This window comes from Zeus faber (assembly GCF_960531495.2).
Source record: "Zeus faber genome assembly, chromosome: 13".
NCBI classification, from domain to species: Eukaryota; Metazoa; Chordata; class Actinopteri; order Zeiformes; family Zeidae; genus Zeus; species Zeus faber.
In genome coordinates this window covers 4,411,390-4,435,358 of record NC_137198.1, presented here as the reverse complement: position 1 = coordinate 4,435,358, position 23,969 = coordinate 4,411,390, and the positions used below count along the sequence as shown (strand labels likewise).

Here is a 23,969-nt window from a genome sequence, read left to right as displayed (position 1 = left end):
GATAAGCCGGGTTTTCCCACAGCAGACTTCAGCCACGAGAACTAGGAAATTATTTTCAACCAACGGATAATGAGGTTTGTCAAACACAAACAGGGATGTTATTTAAAGTGTTGAAACACAGAAAGGCGGTTTCTGGGGCAAACCAGTACTTACTGTAGCAGCCAAATATAGTTAAATTACTAGTATCTGCAATGTAGAATCGGCTTGTGCAGTGTTTGTTTCTACCCAAATATTGTGGCTTGTTGGAATGCCACATCAGCACAGCGACAGGCTAGATCACCACCCCACAACAAGTTGGATTATTCTCACAAACTTATATTATATAATATATCCGCAGCTTCGTTCACCAAATAAAAAAAATAAAAAAGACCTGCTGTCCCTTGTTTGATATGCATATGGTGATTTTTAAATCCCTGCTCTGATTCACGAATCGTTTTGCCATCTCGGCTGTAGTTCGGGAGATAACGGTGAAACTTGGATCCAAACGGTCATTATTGCACACTCTCTACCGACCCCCCTCCGGGTCCCCGCACCCCTGGTTGAGAAGCAGTGGGTCGGAAGCGGCAGCGGCCGCGGCGTCCCGCCTGCTCTCCGGGTTCATCGTCCTCTCACTGATGTCTCGGGTAATAACCGTGAAGGCAGCGTGCGCCCACGGGCTCGGCGCAGCGGACTTATGGAAAGCCTCTTACGGATAACGGAGCGGCTCGTCGGGTCCGGGCGGCGCCTGCACGGGAGGAGGACGTGGGAACGACGCGCCCGCTCCGACGTGCACAGCGTCTTTAAACACGCAGCCAGTCTTCAGATTGCACGCGTTGCACTCCCCGTTGCGCAAGCTTTGCCGGCGGGGAACGAACGGCGCGATGGAAGCCACAGATGGTACAACGGCGCACGGCAGAGAGGCTGCAGCAGTAGCCCGGCTGTACCTCGCCACAGGTTTATGACACACATCAATATGCAACACGCACGCTCCCGCAGCTCCCCTGCAGCCCCTCTCTATGGGAAACACATCCATACATGAGAAATGGGTCTATGGGAACTAGATCTATGGATGAGAAATAGAGCTACATATGAGGAATATATCTATGGCAAATAGATCTATACATAAGAAATAGATGTGAAGAAATATATATATATATATATATATATATATATATATATATATATATATATATATATATACACACATGATAAATATATCTGCGAGGAATAGATCTATTTATGTATGATACATAGAACCATGGTAAATAGATATACTGTATATGAGAGAAATAGATCAATGAGAAATAGATCTATGTATGAGAAATAAATCTTTGTGAGATAGATTTATGTGAGAGAAATAGATCCATACGTGATAAATTGATCCGTGGCAAATAGATTTATTTACGTATGATAAGTAGATCAGTGCGAAATAGATCCATACATGTTAAATAGATCCGTGAGAAATTGAAGTATATATGAGAAATAGATCCATGAGAAATAGATCCACGAGGAATTGAAGTAGATATGATAAATAGATCCGTGGGAAACAGATCTGGCTGTCACTCACGATCAGCGGGATGGTCCTGTCGTCGCGGTGGATCTCCAGGCGGCCGGGCGGCCCCTTCTGGCCGTGGCTCCTGCGGGGCTGCGCGGCGGAGGCCGGCGCGGCGTGCGGCTTGCTGTCCTGCCAGAGGTAGTAGAAGGTGCCCAGGATCCAGGCCACCGTCAGGATGGCTATGGCGTTGGCCCGTATCCTGCGCATCGTGAGCCCATGCGGAGGCTCCGGAGCGGGGGGGGGGGGGTGGTGAGAGGGGCCCGGTGCTCGGAGGAGAGGGACCGCGGGAGAGAGGCGCAGTGGTGCTTCCCCGGTGATGGTGAGCAGCTGAACCGCAGCGGAGCCTCCGGTGGCGGGATGATCTGCGGAGCGGCTGCCCCTGCTGGAGGAGGCGGGTACTGCGGGTAAATAAAACCCAAACTGCCGTTCATATTCTGTACAGTTATTTATTTCCTTTCGTCGTTTTGGAATCACTAATAACTGTTGTTTTTTGGTGTGTGTGTGTGTGTGTGTGTTTCCTTGCTTAATTCACCCACAACTTGGCTTTATGTCATTCAAAAAATAAATCAGCTTCCCCAATGAAATCAATAAAATCCCAAATGTTCTTTGGGAATTACTTTTTTTTCTCCATTTTTCCTCGACTTGGCTTCAAATCACCGGTGAAAGAACAAACAACCAAACTGAGTTTTTATCTTTTACTCACAAATAAAAATGATTTGCAGCTTCTTTTTTTTTTACTTCAATCAGTTTAAACAAACCGTTTATTTTTCCCTTTCTCCAACTCACCAACTAACAAGTAAAAATAATTGTAGATTCATTAAATCCATAACTTGGCTTTAAATTAGTAAAAAAAAAATATATATATTTATATATATATAATAAAATACAATAAAATAAAATACTGCACTCGGTCGGTGGCAAAATAATAATAAAATAATATAATTTGGACCCAGCATTACACTCCTTCAAAAGGAATTGTAACTTGTGCATTTGAAATGAGAGCGTCGCTCTTTGAAGCTTATTCTCAACCGTTCACACGATGAATGAATGATGAAGACTGAGCTCTCCTCGTCATCAACTCATGTCAACGCTTTCATTTCATTTACTGCTTCGTTCACTTTTTACAGATCAGCTCCGTGAAGAGTCATGTCCCTGTGGGTTATATATATATATATATATATATTTATACACACACACACACACACACACACACACACACATACATATATATATATATATATATATATATATATATATATAATTATTATTATTATTATTACTATTATTATTATTATTATGGAGTCCAAGTAGCTACAAATACTCTGGAATAAATCTGAATACATTAGAATAAGAAGGATCCACGAGGTCCTTGAAAGAAACACAGAACAGCAGAACTCCCAGGCCGGCGTCGATCCAAGGAGCCTGAGATGTTTCAACTCGACCCCCCACCCCCCCCACCCCGACAAAAAAACAAAAAAGGGAATCATAAAAAGCGGATGAGGTCATCCGTATCCCCCGCCTAACAGCAATAGCTTGTTGGGCTCCACACAGCTGGCCCCGGCGCTCCATTAGAAAGTGCAATTTGCCAATATTTCCCTGGTCCCGAACACAGGCGGAGAGAAACCCGACCCGGCCCGGCGGGAAGCTCTCCCAGAAACACTCCAAACTCGAGAGGAAAGCGACGACTGAGGACGGACACTTTGGAGTCGCCGGCGTCGGGGCGACGGCTTTGATTACCGGAGATAATCACGTCACAGAGCCAACCCGAAAAAAAAAGGCGCCAAGGCGTCCCGGGGGGCCGAGCGCTTCCCTGCCCGTCCCCTTCCACCGGGGAGGCAGGACAGCGGGGGCCACCGGGCGGCAGGGAAGCTGCCCCGCATTGAGGTCACGGCCCCTGGGGGTGGGGGAGGGGGCGGGGCCACATCTGGATCCGGGGATTTCAATGGACTTTCATATTTGTTTGTCTTTGTTCACACGGAGAGCAGCGGCGTTGTCACTTTATTATCCGACAGCGTGGGAGGACGGGACACACGGAGCAGAACAGCTGCTGGCTCTGGACGTCCCTCCATCCCTCCCTCCATCCCTCCCTCCACCCCTCTATCCCCCCATCCCTCCCACCCTCCCCCATCCCTCCACCCTCCTCCGGTTGAGATTACTGGGTGCAGAGGGTAAAAGCAGGGCTACATCTGGACTTCTCCAGCCATTTTGGGCTTGTCTGCCGCTTGTGTCAACATCGCCCCTCCCTAGAGGGAAAAGACAAGCCACCGCATTCCCATGTCAGCATGATGGAGGAGGAGGAGGGGGACGAGGAGGAGGAGGAGGAGGGGGAGGAGGAGGGGAAGGAGATGAGGAGGGGAGGAAGGAGGAGAGGAAGGAGATGAGGAGAGGAAGGAGGAGGGGGGGAGACGAGGAGAGGAAGGAGATGAGGAGAGGAAGGAGATATACTTCATGAAATGGTGAATTATTTCACTATTTACCCTCCCTGAGCTGAGAACATATGAACACATTTTCTCTGATAAAACATCTTGTCTTCAAGGTGTGAGACCTGGTTCGTATGAAATTATATCACAAATATCAATATCACAAAACCAAGAAAAGGTGTTTTACCGTGAAAAGTCGTTTGTTTCGGCCTTCAACCCTTTGCTGCCCATTGGGAAAGAACACGGAGGGAGTCGTCCTCCCACCCAGACCTTTCACTTCCACCGAGCGGTGGCTGGCATTTCAGATGGCTACGCCAAAACACACACACACACACACACACACACACACACACACACACACACGCGCGCACACACACGCAAGCATGCACGCACACATTCACACATAAACATGAACAAACATGATGCAAGCAGATCGGCAGCGCACAAGTGGACACACTCACACATGAACACACACACACATAATTACAGACAGGGAGAACACCAGTTATATAAGTTATATTATACTTCCACTGAAAGCTACAGATGCATACACAAAACACACAAAACACACACACACACACACACACATTAACAGACATGCACACACACACAAAATCATGTCAAGACAAATATCCAGACTCTGCCAAGTGCTCGTATAAAACATGGATGAAGACAAATATTCATTCATGAATGAAAGATGAAAAACACAATAACACACAAACACACACACACACACACAAAGAGACACGTGCACACTATTATATACACATGCACAAGCTCACACATCCCATAACACACAAACCCCGAAAGCCTGTATGGAATTCCATTATGATCATAATGGAAACTTAGCCGCTCGCCCCCGGCTGAAGCTCTGTGATGTGTGTGTGTGTGTGTGTGTGTGTGTGTGTGTGTGTGTGTGTGTGTGTGTGTGTGTGTGTGTGTGTGTGTGTGTGTGTGTGTGTGTGTGTGTGTGTGTAGCGCTCGCGCGCTATACAAACACAGAATGCCAGGCAGTGGAACGACAGATAGACAGAAAGGGAGGAATCTGTGTCTCTCTCTCTCTCAGTGTTTTAAATAGATATATTTAAAGATATGAACATAACTCATAACCACGCCCAAAAGTCACCAATGATCCTGGAGATCTCGACAAAATCAAATATCACATTAATGGTTTGAGGAATCCCTCGCTATCGATCATTTGGCAATATATTGGTGCTTTTTCATAAGATATTTACACTCATAACATTTGACAGTTATTATTAATGTGGATATTATGACCATTAATTAGACGTTAGAACAGTTGAAAAGAGTGTTTACTGTCACCATGACGACAACCCCACACAAATCACAATCACAATATCAGTATTATATTGATATTAGTGATGAAAAGTTAAACTCTCTAAAAAAGATTCGTTCAGTTTTTCCGACTGCGTCCGTTTGATTCGGTTGGTGTAACCTGTCGTGAGTGAGGATCTCGCAGCCCTGTGATGGAGCGTATCTTTATTCCGAGTGTGTTGTCATTTGCCTTCAAAATACCTTCATGTGAGGGTCACATGGCTTCATCCACCCTGCATATACCCTGCATAGACCTTACATCCACCCTGAAAATACCCTACATACTCCCTGCATCTACCCTGCAGAGACTCTACATACTCCCTGCATACACCCCACATAGACCCTACATCCACCCTGAATACACCCTTCATACTCCCTTCATCCACCCAGAATCCACTCTGCTTCCACCCTGCACAGACCCTACATAGTCCCTGCATCCACCCTGCATAGACCCTACATACTACCTGCATCCACCACCATGCATCCGCCCTGCATCCATCCCCCTTGCGTCCACCACCCTGCATCCATCCTCACCCTGCATCTATCCACCTTGAACCCTGGCAACAAACCTTTCAAACCGATTTTTGGGAGCTGGATCCGTCTGCAGAACGACGAAGGAACCAGCAACTACAACCGCAACGAGCTGCAGGTTCCTGTGGAGGTGGAGCACAGACGCTCATTTTCATAGGCCATTTTCAAATTCCTGGTGGATTACTCAAGCAAGCATGGCAACACACACACACACACACACACACACACACACACACACACACACACACACACACACACACACACACACACACACACACACACACACACACACACACACGTACACCCCCCCCCCCCCCGGCGGCAGTGTGAGCCCATGGGTCTGGGGGGGCATGTTGTCACAAGGCACACGGGGGGGATTACCATGAGCGAACAGCGACAACGCTGCTGTTCTGGTTTATTCGTCACACACACTCAGAATAAGTCTATGCGCGCACGCACGCACGCACATGCGCACACACACGTAAAATGATGCATGGCTTCACACTGTGTAGGTGACTGTACTGTCCGCCTGTACCTGTCAGGCTGTGGGAGACAAAAAAGAAAGTAGCACTGAGGCGTGTAGGTGTACACTGTTTACCACACACACACACACACACACACACACACACACACACACACACACAGGAATACCATTCTCTCACTCTACGAGTGCTACCTATTCCTAGAGGAGGTTTAGCTGTGACTGATTATACAGTTAGTTCAGAACATAGTGATGTAATGTGATGACACACCCACACACACACACAATTTCATGTGCATACATCCTGAACTAGGCAGTTTTCCCAGGAGATGGAGAGAATCGTAAAATCATGCAGTCTGCTGCGTGTGTGTGTGTATGAGAGATTGTGTTTGCTTGTTAACGTACGTGTGTGCGTGTGTGTTTTAGAGTGTATTTGAGTTTGATGAAGACGACGTGTTTCTCCAATGCTCAAGCTGTGACAGGGAAACCGAGCCGATCGGAATCCATGTGTGGACTTTCTGGACAACGTCACCAACCTGTGCAGACGTAATTAATTCCAGTTTCCTGTGTGTGTGTGTGTGTGTGTTTTTTGTTTCGCTGACATGTTTCGGTGGACTTAGACGAGCCGAGGTGGGCTGAGTGATGGTGCATCTGGGACTTCTGCGTACTCACCATTTCCTCGCGGCTTCCAGCTCATACATCTTTTCCATTTGCACAGTCCGCACCATTCCAAGACATGACAGCATCACACCGCTGCACATCTACACTTTTTGGGTGAATTATCCCGCAGGCCAACTCTACTGCACTTGTACTGCTTGGTGCCTCCACTTCACGATGTGGCGGTTTCACTGAAAAGGCCCCGGGGCGGCACGCTAAGAGGGGTTTCAATGGTTCAGCTGGGTCGAGGCGTCCATGAACACCCTTCCCACTCCAGGCTGTGAATTAAAAGTAGTTTAAATGGGTTTGATGAAACTTGTTCTTCTTTTGTAGGAAGTGGCTTCATCAGCTGTTCTTTCTGTGAATGAGGGGAAAGCCAAGAGCCACGAGAAGCTGCCTCCTCCTCCTCATCCAGGACCGGCTCTCTTCTCTTTTTGCCCAGACGGGGAGTTTTGGTAATGAATCCTGCGGCCCATGTCGACGGCACTTGGCAGCCCCTGTGTGACCACCTCCTGTTGCCCGGCACTCGGCTTGTTGTGATTCTGTTACTCGGGCTGGCTCCGCTCAGCGCACGCGAGTCCATTAGGGGGAAACAGTAACAGTGCGTGTGTTCTCCGGTGCCTTCACCCGGCGATAATGGGCCCAACCGGAACAAAGCTTTCAGATGAGACGGGAGGAGATGAAGGAGGGAGCAACAAGTCTCCTCCCTCGCTGTATCCCCAAACATATGATGGATACATCTCTGAATACACCATCAGCTACAACATTAAAAGCACCACTAAGAACATGAATATTGTGTAGGTCCCCCTCTTGCTGCCGAAACAGCTGTGACCTGTGGAGGCATGAACTCCACACCTCTGAAGGTGTCCTGTGGTATCTGGCACCAAGTTGGCAGCGGATCAAGTCCCTAGAAGTTGTGAGGTGGGGCCCCCAGGGATCGGGCTTGTTGTTCCAGCACATCCTACTGTGTGTTGACACCTTTTTATCATAGCAACATTCACTTTTTCACCAATTTGTGCTACAGTAGTTTTTCTGTGGGATCAAACCAGACGGGCTAGACTTCACTCCCCACGTGCATCAATGAGCCATGGGAGCCCCGTGACCCTGTCACCGGTTCACCGGTCGTCCTTCCTTGAACCTCTTTTGGTCGTTAGTAACCACTGCATAGCGGGAACAAGACCTGTGGTTGTGGAGATGCTCTGACCCAGTCGTCCAGCATCACAATGTGCTCCTTGTCAAAGTGGCTCAGATCCTTACGCTGCTTCAACACATCAACTTCAACAACTGACTCTTCACTTGCTGCCTAATAAATCCCTAATATAAAAATATATAACAGTATATACATAAGAATATATAACAGTATATATATATAATAATATATCCCACCGCTTGACAGGCGCCACTGGAACGTGATGATCAATGTTATTCACTTCACCCATCACTGGTTTATTGTTGTTGCGGATCAGTGTATATCTCCATAACATGTTCTTCCTCTGCTAGGGACCAGCAGAAACCACATTTAGAGGCTTGCTTCCTATGGTGTGCTACAACATTTTTTATTTGATAAATTATTTAATTATGAGAGCTCATGTTCTGACTGGGAAACCCCCACAATGATTGGTTGTAATCCGTAACATTATTTTGTAAAAAAAAAAAAAAAAAAATTAGTGTAGTAGCTGTGAATTTGCAAAAGCAGCGCAGCTCCTGTGGTCAATAAACCGTCGATATGGATGAACTTTCAATATAAAATAAAATAACAAATAATATCCCCACCACCTCAAGTGACCAAGTAAAAAAAAAAAGATCCGATCAGAAGCAAAACTTTGTGGAAAAGATGAGGGGCGAACGCGCGCTTCTGAATGGAATTCTGGGACTTGTGGACGTGTGCGGCCCACCAGCACGGACGAACACACGTACACGCTTCCAAACCTCATCACCGAATGAGTTTGAGTTTGAGAAATGAGTTTTTATTGGTGCAGAGCTGTACAGACAGAACATGCCGGGACGCCCCCGCTTCCCCCATTAAATAGAGCTCAACACGCTGTGTGTACACAGTGGAAAGGAGTCCCACTCCAAACACACAGGAGAGAACAGTCTTGAACAGAGAGCGAGTGCAAACCTTTCAGTGTGTGTGTGTGTGTGTGTGTGTGTGTGTGTTATTTTAAGAAGGACAACCTAGTTAACAGTCGCTTTAATTTAAATCCAAACTGTGTAAATTGGACGATTACACTTTTTTTTATATATTATTCGCAACTCACAGAAAACGACCGGCGGCTTAGATTGGTGCTAAAACAGACGATGGAGCTGGTGGTGGGGTGGGATTCCGCCGCATCCGCGGGCCCTCGAGCCGAACGCTGAGCCCGCAGCCCAACACATCCATCCTTCGGCGTTTGTCAGATGCTTCAAGTTAAGACACTTGTGTTCGGACGCACCGAGCGCCGCGAGTCCTGCTCATAGGGCCGCTGGGTGGATGACCTCCCCGGGGGGTGGGGGGGCTTCACCACGTCGCAAGACCCTTCCGTTAAATGAGTCAATTTCTTCTTGTGAGGACGGCGCACAAGACATAAAACTGGACGATTCTAAAGTGCTGCACGTCCGCGATCCGCCCGCAAAACGAGTGCATGGAGAAGACTTTGAAGAAAAGAAGCGGAAAAAAAACCAAAACCCCCCCCCCCCGAAAACGTTGGAAATGATTACTCAAACCAGATGTCTCGTCAAACAGGTCACAGGGCGATATTCTTTTCAAAACTCAAGATTGTACCGATGCAATTTGTAATAATTTGCCAAAATGTAATAGGTTTGGTATTTCATTATGTCATAACGTAAACAATACGTAAATCAGTTGATGCATTTTAGAATAAACTATGAAGTGTTTGTTTGAGCTTTCTAGTGAAACGTTATCCAGTAGTAAAGTATGTATGTATATGTAATAACCATTAGGTTATTACATAATCAACATCTAATTTATGACATTTCGGCAAGTTATTAGCAAACGTGATGTTAAGAAATGCGTAGTTACAGATTTTATTTTTTTAGCACAAAAGCAACATAAATCATCTTCATGTAAAAGGAGGAGAGTCCTCCCGACCATTAAACCAACGATAGTAAACTCGAGATGAACGTTTTTCTGATTTGTTCACACCGACACATGCGGACGCAGACGGACGAGGTGGACAATTCCAGGTTTAGAAAGTAAAAGTCCCATTTCCGTCTTTCTGCTCCGCCCCGGCTGCGACCTCTCCGGTCGATAAGCAGCCCGAGCTGAATCCAAATCCCGGAGCGGAATTTTACTTCCTGGACCTGGGTCTCCCATCTCCGCAGCAGAGTACAATCGGAAGTCACACAAGGCATTTGAAGATTTCTCTCTCTCTCTCTACCTCACTCGCTCCCTCTCTACCTGTTAGCTGATGCACAGAGCGGCGGCCATGCTTCTTGCGGGTTCTGTGCGGTCACACCGGCGGCCTCCAGGGTGTGGAAGCAGCCGGTGTGGGGAAAAACACAAATATTAAAAAATAAAAGCATGCTCCCACAGAGGCGAAGAATAGAAGCATCCGGTGAAAGGCGTGGGTGCGATCACGAGGAGGCGCAGGCTGCCACTTCCACAGGGAGTAACCACCCACGGTGGAGCGGGGGGTGTCGATCACTGCTCGGTGGGACACACCGTGCGGTCTTTGCAGCAGAAGTAATGCACCACCACTCCATTCGGGTAACGGGCAAAAGCACTGCACAGGAAAGGAAAAAAATGTAAGAAAAAAAACAAAAAAACACAAATACTGCCGATGAAATACTAACAGATAATACTGTTGTACGGGGCATCAGAGTTCCATTTTTGACTTTAAGATTTGAAGACAATTTTTAATGACATGTCTTTGGACTCATCTCTTTCTGATTCAATTGAGCCTTGCAATATTGCCACATAAATTAAAATGTCAGACTATTTAATGACTTTTAAAGGACAAAAACATCAGTAAAACAGATATGCATAAGACTTACAAACAGCATTTTAATTACAGGACATTTTTCAGCTATTTTATGTTTTGTGACATTTAATTGCTAACCACTGCTTTCCAATTGGGATAAATTGAGCAGCGATCTTCAATGAAAATGATTATTTCACGACAATAGAAAAGGTTCAGACAAACTAGTATTCACCTGTTTCCTATCTTCTTCTTGCAGACTCTGCAGGTCTTCTCCTCGGTGATGACACACTTCACCTGCTGGTGAAAGATGCGTTCCTCCTGGACCTGGATATGAGGACAAAACACCTTAAAGACACATTCTCCATGTTCCCTGTCGGTCTGCAGGGACACCAGAGGCTACTACAAACATTTAACATTGCATCTCCACACGACGGTGACGACAGTGATGAGGTTAAAGTGACTACAACCAAGTGGAAGTGACTCAAATAAAGTCTAAAAGAGAATATTAAATTAACGAATATTTACAAAAGTTAAGAACATTTCAATAAAGTGAAAAAGCAGAGACAATATATGGAACAAGTGTATTTTATTCATTATGAATACAACTCTTTTAATGCATTCATATAAGGTGTTATTGTTTAATCAGTCCATCGTTGTGAGTATAGTATGAGCATGAATCCCCAATTTGGAGCACACAAGAAATTTACATTTCCTATTTCGTTGCAACACTGTAAAGGTAACAACAGAAAAAAGTGAAATGTTGTTCCAAAGAACGTAGTGCTCACACAAAAAACTTTTGTTATTCCATTTAACCTTTGTTGGCAGGCACCTTTCAGACCCGTGTTTACCTAGAAGCACCATCAATGGATTTTCTTTACAATATGAACACGTGTGAAAGTGTGTGGCAATCTTGAGCATTGTCGCCCATTATAAACTGTGAAAAGTCTCGAAGAAGAAGAAGAAGAAGAAGAAGACGAAGACGAAGACGAAGAAGAAGAAGAAGAACCGGCATTCCTGCTGTACGATTGGCTGTTCGTGTCGTGTCTTTGTAGGTAGGGGAAAACGGACTCCGTGTCGAAAATAAATCTCATCAAGTTCAAGTCAGTTCCTCTAAAGGGTCTTAGAACTTCCTGCAGTGCGAAGACGCCTTCTGTGACCGATTATAGTTTTCAGGGTTTTGTGCAACGTAGCATGAGTTTGATAGTTTTCAGAGTTTACTGTAAACGCAGCATCGAAGTTTTAGAACGTTGGCATAACAGCGATGCGAACACTCTGCTACTTCAGGTAGATTTCCTTCGGTTTTTCCGCTAATTCCTGCTCCAAATGTAGATCGATACGGATCAAACTTGTACCACGAGATATCTGAGACCTCCTGGTTCTGACAAGACCTAAACCATGTCCGTGGGTTTAGCTAATGTCATGTTTCAGACACTTAGCCTGAAAGAGAATAATAATAAAAATAAAAATAATCCCTGCAGGGTGGACCTCTAATAATAAATAATAATAATAATAATTACATTACATTACATTTAGCAGACGCTTTTATCCAAAGCGACTTACAATTATTCAAACACCGACGGACGCAGCCATCAGGAGCAATTAGGGGTTAAGTGTCTTGCTCAAGGACACTACAGCATGCTAGCAGGAGGAGCCTGGGATCCAACTAGCAACTTTTAGATTACTAGACGACCAGCTCTACCTCCTGAGCTACCGTCCCTGAGCTAATAATAATAATAACTACTATCAGTCACTTTAGACATTGGTTGAGTTGGTTGGCAGTGCTTGGCGAGACTCACCCTGAGGAACTCGGCCTGCAGGAGGCTCTTCAGCACCTGGTCGAAGCGCTTCCTCTGGGCCCGCTCCTCCAGGACGCTCTCCAGGAAGACGCGGATCTTACGGATCTGGGTGTTTGCCGGCAGAAGGTTGATTGCCTGGGCGGAGGGAACAACAAAGAAAGCGTGGCCTTTTTAATTAAGGAGGAGGATTAACGAAAACTGTGATTAAAAAAACAAAACAGCTCAATGTGAAGGAGCAGATTTGTACTTTTCAACAACTATGGTCTCCTACGGTTACACGGTTTGTTGATACTCTGTCCTTCTCCAAAGCATGTTGAGAACATTCAGCCTCTATCTCAGCTCCTTCGGAGATTGTGGGGCCTCCCTGCTTGACCGAGTGCACATTTTTTTAAAACCCTTTGCAAGCTAAAAGATGACCCCGCCCCATTCCTGCTCTGCCTGAGAGGGAGCTGCTGCTGAAGAAGGGAAAGGTTTTGTTTTATTTTAAACTTGAAGGGCGGGTCGTGTTCCTCATGTAGAGCAGGAGCTCACGACCCTCAGAGACCCCCCCGAATCAAACCGGGTTCAATCTGAGACCCCTCTATTTAAAAGGACACTATACCTTTCCCTCATGTGTTCATTAGCAGGTGCTTTGGTCTGAATTGGTTCTATTTCCATAGTAGAGAGAGCAAGGTTTTTGAGGGCATAGGGCAACGTACTGTATATGGATTTGGTTCTTAATGGAATTTGAACTAACACCCATGGATCTTCTTAAGTATATTTGAAAATCAGGAAACATCTGTCTCACATTTTCCAAGGCCCCATGACCCCCCTTGTGATCTCTGGTGACCCCTGTTGGGGTCCAGACACCCCAGGTTGGGAATCACTGGTGCACAGGGAATTTTTCCACACTTCAGCTCCGTCGTTTCTGTCTATTTGTTAAGACGGAAACTTGTGTGGATGGAACCACCGGCGCTGTTCCCACCCGGTTGGTTTTGTTCGGTTCCCAAGATGGAAGAGCCACACGGTTCAGGGTCCTAATCAGTCAAGATTTCCAGAAGGTCCGACCATCCTCCGTTTTTTCACTCGGTGCATTTCCTTTGGGAGGTTTTTGGTCACAGCGGTGGGACTTGGTGGAAATTGGAAACAGGATGAGTGAAAAGAGCCTGGAGGGTGTTCAGGGGAACAAGGCAGCTATAATAATGACCCATTATAGATACTTAACATTGGTGAACTTCTGCAAAAGGGTTCAATCAATAAGTAGTTTATGCAGAGGGCAAACGTCATTTTACAGTAGATTCCTTTTACCATCATTAAGAAAGAACAAACCTTAAAGTGCATTTCTCTACTCACAACTACGGTCCATTCAGCCAGCACCGCATATAGGTTGGTTCTTGAAATTTGTAGAAAAACTATTAAAACTGTATTGCAGCTCTGTTTTTAGCATTTTATTTCTATATTTTTATTCTTTTTTGCTTGTATACACCCATCAGCCACAACATTAAAACCACCACTAATAACCACCAATATTGTGCAGCAGATCCTTTAAGTCCTGGAGGTTGTGAGGCGGGGCCTCCATGGATCGGGCTTGTTGTCCCAGCACATCCCACAGATGCGCCATCGGATCGGACCCCAACCCCGCCCATCCAGAAGATGTAGAAGAAAACGTGATTCATCAGACTGGACCACCTTCTTCCATTGCTCCATGCTCCAAGTTGTGACCACTGTTGGCGCTTTCGGTGGTGGACAGGGGTCAGCATGGGCACTCTGAATGGTCTGCGGCTGTGTTCTGACACCTTTCTATCATAGTAACATTCACTTTTTCACCACTTTGTGCTACAGTAGTTCTTCTGTGCGATCGAACCAGACGGGCTAGACTTGGCTCCCCACGTGCATCAATGAGCCTTGAGGCCCCATGACCCTGTTGCCCGTTCACCAGTTGTCCTTCCTTGGAACTCTTTTGGTAGGTACTAACCACTGCATAGCGGGAACAGCTCACAAGACCTGTGGTTGTGGAGATGCTCTGACCCAGTCGTCCAGCATCACAATGTGCTCCTTGTCAAAGTGGCTCAGATCCTTACGCTGCCTCATATATCCTTAATATAATAATATATATATCTCCCTTGACAGCTGCCATTGGAACCAGATGATCCATGTTATTCACTTCACCTGTCAGTGGTTTTAATGTAGTGGCTGATCTGTGTACAATGTCTTTCATTCCTTATGTAAAGCACTTTGAATTGCCCTTGTGTACAAAACATGCTCTACAAATAAACTGGCATTGCCTGTGTTGACACAAAAAAACCCAACATGAAATCATGTTGGCAATATCCTGTCGGTCAAGGAGCAGTAACAGTGGAGCAAATGTGGTGTTTGTAGCGTGGCAGGGCATCACAGCTGGTGGCGGCGCTGCCAGACAGAGTCTTTCAGCTTCTCTCTTCATGTTCTCTGGGAGCCGAGCCAGAGGAGCCGGGAGCCCAGAGCCGTTATAGGCCATAAAGTAGCGCTGGGGGTGGGGGTGGGGATGCAGCGCTCCAGTCTTCCCAACAGGTTCTCTCCCCCAGAGAGACTCCTAATTTGAAACGTCTGCGGTCAGACACAGATCACCACCGCCTTTCACACGAGTTCACGTCCTCCATAGACGGGCCGAGGCGACACGCTCGTTTACGGAGCATCGGGCCGGAGGAAGGATCAGAGATGACCCAGAAACCTTTGCGGCTACAAAACACACAGCGGCGTGGCGGGGGCCTCGCCCTCGCTGAGATAAGACAGAGAGGAAAGAAAAACAGCCGCTGGGAATGTTTCTAGTCCACACGAAGGGAGTCTGCTGAGACGCTGGAATGGGAACCCCAAGAAACAGAGGCTTTTCCTTGGGAGCTTATTTCAAAGACATTTCAGCTTCAGTGAACCTGGGAGGGAAGCTGTTGTGCATATTTTAGATATTTTCAGGAAAAATTAGGTAAAATCCAACCACTTTTTAGCACCTTCAAAGCAGGTTGTTAAAACTTTTTTTCTAGAACCTGTTGGTTGTACAACAATAGATGTGACCCATCACCCGTTTCAAGAACAGACTGTTGGTTCTTCACAAGAAAAGATTCAACGCCAACAACACACGTTATAGTTAGTTATACAACAAAAAAAGAATATAAATTAACAAGTATTGCAATTGATTGAACAATATTTACAGTACACCAATACTTTTTACTTATGCATCCCTCCGCCATGCAGCTTCCAAGTTGGTTATTTTGTCTGACCAAGTTCAATATCCCACACCAACTAAAGTGGTGCAACTCTTAGAAAATAAACATAAAAATATAAAAATCAGAATGCTCTAGGGGAGCCAATTAAATGTCATTATCAGCCGCCAAGTGCCAACCGACGGGATTTAATGTTTTGAGCATCTGAAACACAAAGCAAAGGCTTTAGTTCTTTTAACTCGCATACTAAGGCACGCTAGTGTGGAAATGTAGCACGTAGTAACCGATTTAGGATGCAGCGTGTGCATGGCGTTGGTGTGTGTGTGGTGTTACTGTTAGCTTACCTTGGTGGTGTTGAGCTTGCTGTGGTGCAGCTCCAGGACCTGCAGGGCGGCCTGCAGGTTGGCCTGGGGCTCGGACAGCTCCATCTTGATGGGTCCCAAGCAGTGGACGTCCGGGGGGGACAGGTACATCCGCAGCAGAGACAGGTACACCTGGGGGGGGGGGGTTCCAGGGGTTACAAAGTGCTGATGTCGGTACACAGGTCGAGGTAAAATGAAGCACTTTTCCAGAAAACAAGATGGTGACATTTAAAAACACATACATCTTTGTTCCCTTCAGTTAGTTTGTCATAATGCCCGTGACAGTACCTGCAGAGAGAGAACACAGTAAGATTGTCTGGTAGGACCAAACAGAATGTGATTGATTGGTTACAGCTCATTTAAAAAGAAACACTTTGCCGAAAGCACTTATTGTTGCAACCACCTCGATATTACAGTTAAGAAGGAATTTCCAGCTCCAATAACCTTGGGAAGAAATCCCTATTCTTTAAATACGCTCTCATCAATGCTGTTCCGAAGTAGTGTGTGCTGATCCAAAGGGGGGTCATGGATCCGTTTAGAGTGGAGTGCTTGTCCAGTTCTACAAGAATCGGTTGTTTTGCTTTTTTTGTGTGCCAAATTTATATTGCAGCGCTTTCATTACGAGACCATTTCCAACTGCGGCGTCTGGCTGTTATGACCTCATATCACGAAACCTCCTGCACCATCGTACAGCTGTTGTTGGTTTAAATTAAAATCACAGCAATTCTTATGACTCGCTTCACTCAAGCTTTCCACATTAAATGGAGTTCATCTCTCTACATCTGAGCGAGCCCAAAAGCGTGGTGGGTGACAGTAGGAATCAATCTTGTTGTGTCGTGTTGACACTGTGGTTGAGGCTGGCTGCAGCCGGACGCTTACTCCTCAGCCATGTGCGTGTCCTTCAGGATGTGCACGTAGATGAAGAGCGCCTGCTCGTGCTTTCCCATGCGACCGAGCAGCAGCGCACGCTCCTCCAGGAGACCTGCAGTGAAGGAGGCCAGGTCAACGACAAGACTGGAGAACGAGGATACAACTGAATAAACCAGGTGGGCGGAGGAGGGTGAAGGGAAAATACGCTGAAAAGTAAAACACAAGACGCAAGGCAATCAAAAGTGTCTGGGGCAAAACAAATGAATAATAACTTATATATGTGGGTAAAAAAAAAAAAAATACATATGTTTTTTTTTTTTACCCACAGCATTCATCCATTAAATAAATGCAGCCTTTGTTTATGTGACAAACAGGATGTTTTCAGTTTTTTTGTTTCTGTGTTATAAGCTTTTGACAATCACAAGATAAATGTTCCACCTCCACCAAATGTTGTTCATGCACAGGAACTGCAACGTTCACCACATTTCCTGCACCAGACATCCTCAACCTTGGAGGACCACTTGATATCCACACCAGGTCGCAGGACATTTCTCAGACTGATGTATTTTTAATTTAAATAAATAGGTTAAATAGTTGTCGAGACATATCATTTCTATCTAATCCATGTGGAGCTCCCACCATGCTCTGTGATATAATACAAGTAGCCCGCGATCAAATTCACGTGAAGGAATAACAAGTTAACAATTGTCAGTTTTGAAAGTACAGTAAGATTCATTCATGAGCCTCAATCTGCTCGAAATACAATGCATACAAAGCATACAACACGCTCTAATTGGTGTTTTCACAGAATTTGGGGACCTAAAAACAGGCTCGGACAGATTCTGAGGCTCTGCGCTCACCGTCGAAGGGGAAGTCGCTGATGAGCCTGGCCGGCTCGTAGCTGCTGGAGATCTCCAGGAAGGACAGCAGCTTGGTCCTGAACTCCCCCAGGCTGCCCTCCTCGCTGCCTGCAGCCACCGCCTGGACCCCTATAGACACCGGTACAAGGCTTTACCCCCCGAGATAAACACACCTACAAGTCTGGAGTAGAGAACTTGGTACTTGCAGCTGCCAAATTATAAAGATTTCATTTATTCATCGATTGGAAATGAATTGACCACAAGCATTAGAGCAGAAAAAGTCACTTATATCATTTGTGATAGTTATGTCATTTGTGATATAACAGACTTTTATCAATATCCATTCAAACATAGTAGCCTCACAGTCAGATCTTTGTTAGTTCTCTTCACTGACTTCAGTGTGCTTACATGCAGAACGACATTCTTATTTTATTACCAACAATGTGATATTGTCAATATTGCAACTCGTTGAAACTTTGTAAATTTCTGACTTGAATAAAGCCTAAAGAGCAAATTCGCATTAACAGAACAAGATTATCTTTTATTGGATCATATACACATTTGTAGCATGTATATAACTTTTTTGCTTTGCTTATGGTGTGTTTATTCCAGACCAAAATGTCAAGAGATTGTTGGCAAATGGCCAACGGTAGCAGGAAGCCAAACCTCTGGAGTGACGATGAAACAAACATTTTATAAAATTGTTGGATGGGCAGAAACAGAAATGGGGGAAAGAACAGGAAGGAATGTCACCACGGGGGTGGCCACTGCCTCAGTGGTCAGCATTGTTGCCTCACAGCAAGAAGCTTCTGGGTTCAAACCCTCTCTGTGTGGAGTGCGCTTGTTCTCCCCGTGTTTGGGTTTCCGCTGGTTGCTCTGGTTTCCTCCCACAATCCAAAGACATGTATGTTAGACGTGTGTTGGGGTGGATGCTCCGGATCATGAGAGGCGCTGGCGTGTATGTCGCCGTGTTAGCCTCACTATGTGACTGCGTGTGTAAAGCGACCTTGGGTCCCTCTAAAGGGGCTATATGAATTCATTGACTTTGTTACGATTTTTATTATTATCATCCAATTAATGATTTTTTATGATATATTTAAATAATTATTATGATTCTTTTTTATTATTATTATTATTATTATTAATAATATTATTCTTCTTATTATTTTCTCCTAGGCAACCACCCACAGAACCCACAGCCATTAAATGTTGATGGAATTAGGGCATTCCAGACATTTTGTCATCCAATTTTGATCCACATCGATCTATATCTGGAGCAGGAATAAGTGAAAGACCGTTGCCGACATAGAAGAAGCCAAACGCTGACATCATCATCCGATTTGTCAATTATGTGCAGGGTGTGGCTTTGGGGGAGGGGGGCTTTCGCATAGGGGGGGAGGTGCGCGGTGTAGACTTCATTGGTGTGTATTGGTTGCTTCGCGCAGGATGTGCACCAGGTCAAGACCACAGACTGCAGGGGCCAATGCTGCGCTCCAAGGGAACTCGGAAAATTGTAACTAGCGTTGGTAGGAAGTAATGCTGCATTTCATGAGAACTCGGGAAAACTGCAATTGGTCACAGAGTCGTCACCACGTCATCATTGCCCGACGCGGCACAAAACGGTCACGTGAAAACACTGCAGAAACACTGTGGAAAAACCCCAATAAGTACCTAACGCGACTAAAATGTATTATAACTTAACTACCATTGTATATTTCCGCTCATGAATGAACCGTGTGAACTGGGCTGGTCAAATCAAAGTAGAGCAGAGACATGTAAACACCCTAATCAGAATATCATCTTATTGTGTTTATTCACCGTATTGTGATTAATGTGTGCTTGTAAACTACCCGATTGTTTTGGATCATTGTCAGTGTACGTAACGGTCCATTTCACCGCTCTGTCTCTGGGTGGACGTGAAACCAGAGACATATCGGCCTCATGACCCAGGCTGCTCCGAGAGAAAGAGAAAGGCTCGAACCTCCTCCACGACGACGCAAAGCCGATCCATGTGCAGAGAAGTAATCTCCATGAACAACGGGGGGGGGGGGGACATAAATAATTCAAACAGCATTAGGTTGATTTTCGGGGATAGAGGGAGTGTTTCTTCTTATGGAGCCGGTGGCATTTGGGGGAATCCCCAGAAAGCGGCTCCGGGGCTGAGCCGACCTTGGCGCTGCGCAGCGGGCGTTTGTATTCTCCTTTCAGGAACAGAACAGAGCATCTTTTAACATCACAGTGTGTCGGGAGACATTTTAGCTTTTAAATTGCGTGCGTCAAACTCAAGGCCAGAGAGGAGCGGATCAGCCCCTCGGTGTCAGGGAATCTGCTCCGTCTAACTGCAGCTGTGTTCTTTGGGTGATTTTCAATCCACTCGTTTTTAAGCAAAAAGACTAGTGGTGTTCAACCGGTCTCTCCTCTGGATCCAGATATATACACAGTCATTAAGTTACGACCAAAACATAATTAAATATTTGAACCATTCTAATTTATTCCACAAAGGTTTCGGGCACTGTTGCAAGCACAAGACAAAAATTGCAATAAGGGCTAAAACCTCAATTAAATGAAAAGCTCTCACAACAACAGCAAAAAATTTCCTGAGCTTCCAAAACAGTGATTTATATAATGAAATGCAAAGAGGCCAAATGCGAACATCAGGACCAACCACTGAATAACTTTTCATTGCTTTGTTTGTTGATATGGATGTATACACCCGCAATCCACTTGAAGTGGACCCCCATGACCCAGTTTTGGACCAGGAGCCATCAGTTAAAAAAAACCCTGCTGCATTATCAGGTGTAAATGAGTTGGAATGTGAGAGAATACAGAGGGAATCAGCTAATTCTATTTAAGACTTTTATATTATATAATATATATTTTATGCTGCTTCAGCAAAATCTTGTACAGATTCATACTTTCGCAGTAGTTAAAACAAATTCTAAGTTTGTGCTTGGTTTGACCTTTTTATCCCGCCCAGGGACGGGAAACTTCCTCAATTTCTCTTTTCTGAATAAATACACCTACAGTATGCAAATATAATTTTTTTGTTATTAAGAGCGAACAATTTAACACTCCTAAAATCTAAATATTTGATTAATTTAAGCAAATAAGGCTTTCATTTTAGTTACATTCATTAAATACATTTCAGACTTACAGACTCGCATACCCGGGAATATATAGAGGTTGGCAGCAGATCCTGTAAGTCCTGGAAGCTGGGAGGTGGGGCCCCCATGGATCAGGCCTGTTGTTCCAGCACATCCCACAGATTCTCCATCGGATGCCGGAGGCGGAGGCCAAGTCAACACATTGAACTCTTTGTCATGTTCCTAAAACCATTCCTGAACATTTTTTGCAGTGTGGCAGGGTGCATTATCCTGCTGAAAGAGGCCGCTGCCATCAGGGAATACCGTTGGTGAAGGGGTGAACTTGCTCTGCAACAATGTTTAGGAAGGTGCTACGAGTCAAAGTTACATCCACATGAATGCCAGGACCAAAGGTTTCCCAGCAGAACATTGCCCAGAGCATCACACTGCCTCTGCCAACTTGTCTTTCTTCCCATAGTACATCCTGGTACCATCTCTTCCCCAGGTAAATTACACACAGAGGTCAGAGCTGTTTTGGCGGCACGGGGGGACCTCCATAATATTAAGCAGGTGGTTTTAATGATGTGGCTGATCGTCTGCGCGCACACACACACACACACACACACACACACACACACACACACACACACGATGCTAGACAACTGGGTCAGAGCATCTCCAAAACCACAGGTCTTGTTCCCACTATGCAGTTGTAACTACCTACCAAAAGTGGTCCAAGGAAGGACGACCGGTGACAGGGTCATGGGGCCCAAGGCTCATTGATGCCTGTGGGGAGTGAAGTCTAGCCCGTCTGGTTCGATCCCACAGAAAAATGACAGTAGCACAAAGTGTTGAAAAAGTGAATGTTCCTATGATAGGTGTAGATCACAGTGCATCACAGCTTTCTTCGTATGGGAGCGCTCACAGTGTCCATGCTGACCCCTGTCCACCACCCAAAGCACCTACAATGGACACGTGAGTGTCTGATGAATCACGTTGTCTTCTCCATCATGTGGATGGCTGAGGTAAGGGTCTGGTCAAGCATCTAAGGGATGTGCTGGAACAACAAGCCTGATCCATGGGGGCCCCACCTCACAACCTCCAGGTCTTAAAGGATCTGCTGCTAACGTCTTGGTGCCAGATACCACAGGACACCTTCTGAGTCTGGTGGAGTCCATGCCTCCACGGGTCACAGCTGTTTTGGCTATATACTATACAAATACATTTATAAACAATAGCAATATAATAGCAATAGCGATATGATAATGATAATAATAATAATAATAATAATAATCATTAACATTATTATTATATTGCTATCTGACCAACAGAGCCTGTATTCAGTGTTTTTTCTTACCGTCAGGCAGCAAGCTGAGGTAGTGCTTCATCAGGCCCTGCACCCGCTCCAGGTACAGCTGGATCAGCACGTTGTGGAACTCGGGCTCCGTCTCCTCCCACACGTACACGATGTGCTCTAGATAGGGGATGGCCAGCTCCTTGAAGCCTTCCTTCAGAAAGTTCAGCACCTTGTCCCTCGGCAGCGTCTCCACCTCCGTCAGGTCCTCGGTGAAGATCTGGGAAGGGAGAATTTTTAAAACACGCACATGGAGAAAAAGGCTATGGCCCGCATTCAGAAGGCCCAGCCAGGCTTAATTCTCATGGATTTTGCACAGATCCAATCTAATGAACTAATAATGATCCTGTTATTCTTCTTATAATTGGTTCATACCAACTAAGGGAAGGGCATTGTTTAAATAAAGCGTTTTAATATTAAAGAAACACAGCCTCGCCGCAGCAAACCAGTTTCAGTTTAACTGGCTGTTCTGTGGTTACGTTTTACAACCAGATAATTGGGTTCTGGGATACACTTACTGCCACAAAATCGCCTTGAGCAAATAAGAATTTGCAGTGTTTTAAACCAATCATGTTTAATTTCAGTCTGAAGCAGCTTCTAACTAAGTGCAAATGTCATTGGCTTTAACGACACGAGCACTTGACGCAGGTCTGGTTTAAAAAAAACCCAAAACAAAACAAAACAAAAAAACCTTAACTTGCCTTCCTCATTTTTATGCAAACGCCTCACCTTCAGGCCGTCCTCCGGACAGATCTTCAACACCCAAGGTGAGAACTCGAAGATGATCCCCAAATTCTCCATTCCTGCAGGAAGCAATAGATCAAATAATAACAGAAGCTTTAATCAACACGTGTGTCAAACGATTCCGGCAATATATTAAAACCAAGTTGTACCAAGAGTCCTCTCCTGGGCGTAGAGTGAAAATATGTGCCCTGGAGAGTCACTGAGGTGTGAACATCTCCACTCTCCTCCTCTAACGCTCTGGATTCAGTCCACTGATAAGAGTCGGAGGCCTCCATCAATCTAAAAGCCCCCAAACTATTTTTGCCCTCATATGGTCACTCCAGTGCTTCCTCCGCGGTGAGGGAGATAAGGACGCACCGTCGCTCCGTCTGGGTGCAGCTGCTGCTTCCACCGGGGCCGAGCTTTCAATTCATTCAAAGCCAAATCGAAATGGAAATATTATCCGCTGCGATTTCCAAATTGCAGAGGCTGAAATTTGGGGGGGTGGACTTCCAAACAAGTCATTCTAGTGCTTTCGGGAATAATGGCCCAGCGTTATCTTATCTTACAATACGAGTGAAAAATCTGCCTATCCCCTCAACCCGATTGTGCAACCCTAATGTGGATAACTGTTAGACAGCATCCCACGATACAGGGTTTTTACAGATAAAATGAAATGAAATTCAAGCACCTGTAAAGGTTTCAATTAAAAAGGTTTCACCACCTTAATACTGAAATTCCCCGACGCCTTTTTCATGGAATCATAGGACGAGAGGATCTTTATCTGATGTGCACAAAATGTTGATTAATGTTTATTAACACAATGGATATGGAGCAGGATATGTGTATTGATACTGAATTCACATT

At 45.4% G+C, this 23,969-nt stretch overlaps 2 protein-coding genes across 3 annotated transcripts in view; both read right to left on the bottom strand.

Moving 5' to 3' along the window:
- galnt16 (UDP-N-acetyl-alpha-D-galactosamine:polypeptide N-acetylgalactosaminyltransferase 16) overlaps positions 1–1,822 on the bottom strand; it is a 43,571-nt gene extending 41,749 nt beyond the window's left edge. The window contains exon 1 of the mRNA XM_080012205.1: positions 1,547–1,822. Coding sequence (XP_079868331.1) covers positions 1,547–1,741 — 195 coding nt within the window. The 5' untranslated portion in view covers positions 1,742–1,822. The remainder of the gene's footprint in view (positions 1–1,546) is intronic.
- Positions 1,823–8,736: 6,914 nt separating this feature from the next.
- Positions 8,737–23,969, bottom strand: part of vps39 (VPS39 subunit of HOPS complex) — a 32,913-nt gene continuing 17,680 nt past the window's right edge. For both annotated transcript variants that reach the window (XM_080012197.1, XM_080012198.1), the window contains exons 16-24: positions 23,109–23,182; positions 22,383–22,599; positions 17,943–18,071; positions 17,092–17,194; positions 16,455–16,500; positions 16,195–16,344; positions 12,675–12,809; positions 11,111–11,202; positions 8,737–10,680 (exon numbers count right to left, since the gene is read on the bottom strand). In XM_080012197.1, coding sequence (XP_079868323.1) covers positions 10,599–10,680; positions 11,111–11,202; positions 12,675–12,809; positions 16,195–16,344; positions 16,455–16,500; positions 17,092–17,194; positions 17,943–18,071; positions 22,383–22,599; positions 23,109–23,182 — 1,028 coding nt within the window. In that variant the 3' untranslated portion in view covers positions 8,737–10,598. The remainder of the gene's footprint in view (positions 10,681–11,110; positions 11,203–12,674; positions 12,810–16,194; positions 16,345–16,454; positions 16,501–17,091; positions 17,195–17,942; positions 18,072–22,382; positions 22,600–23,108; positions 23,183–23,969) is intronic.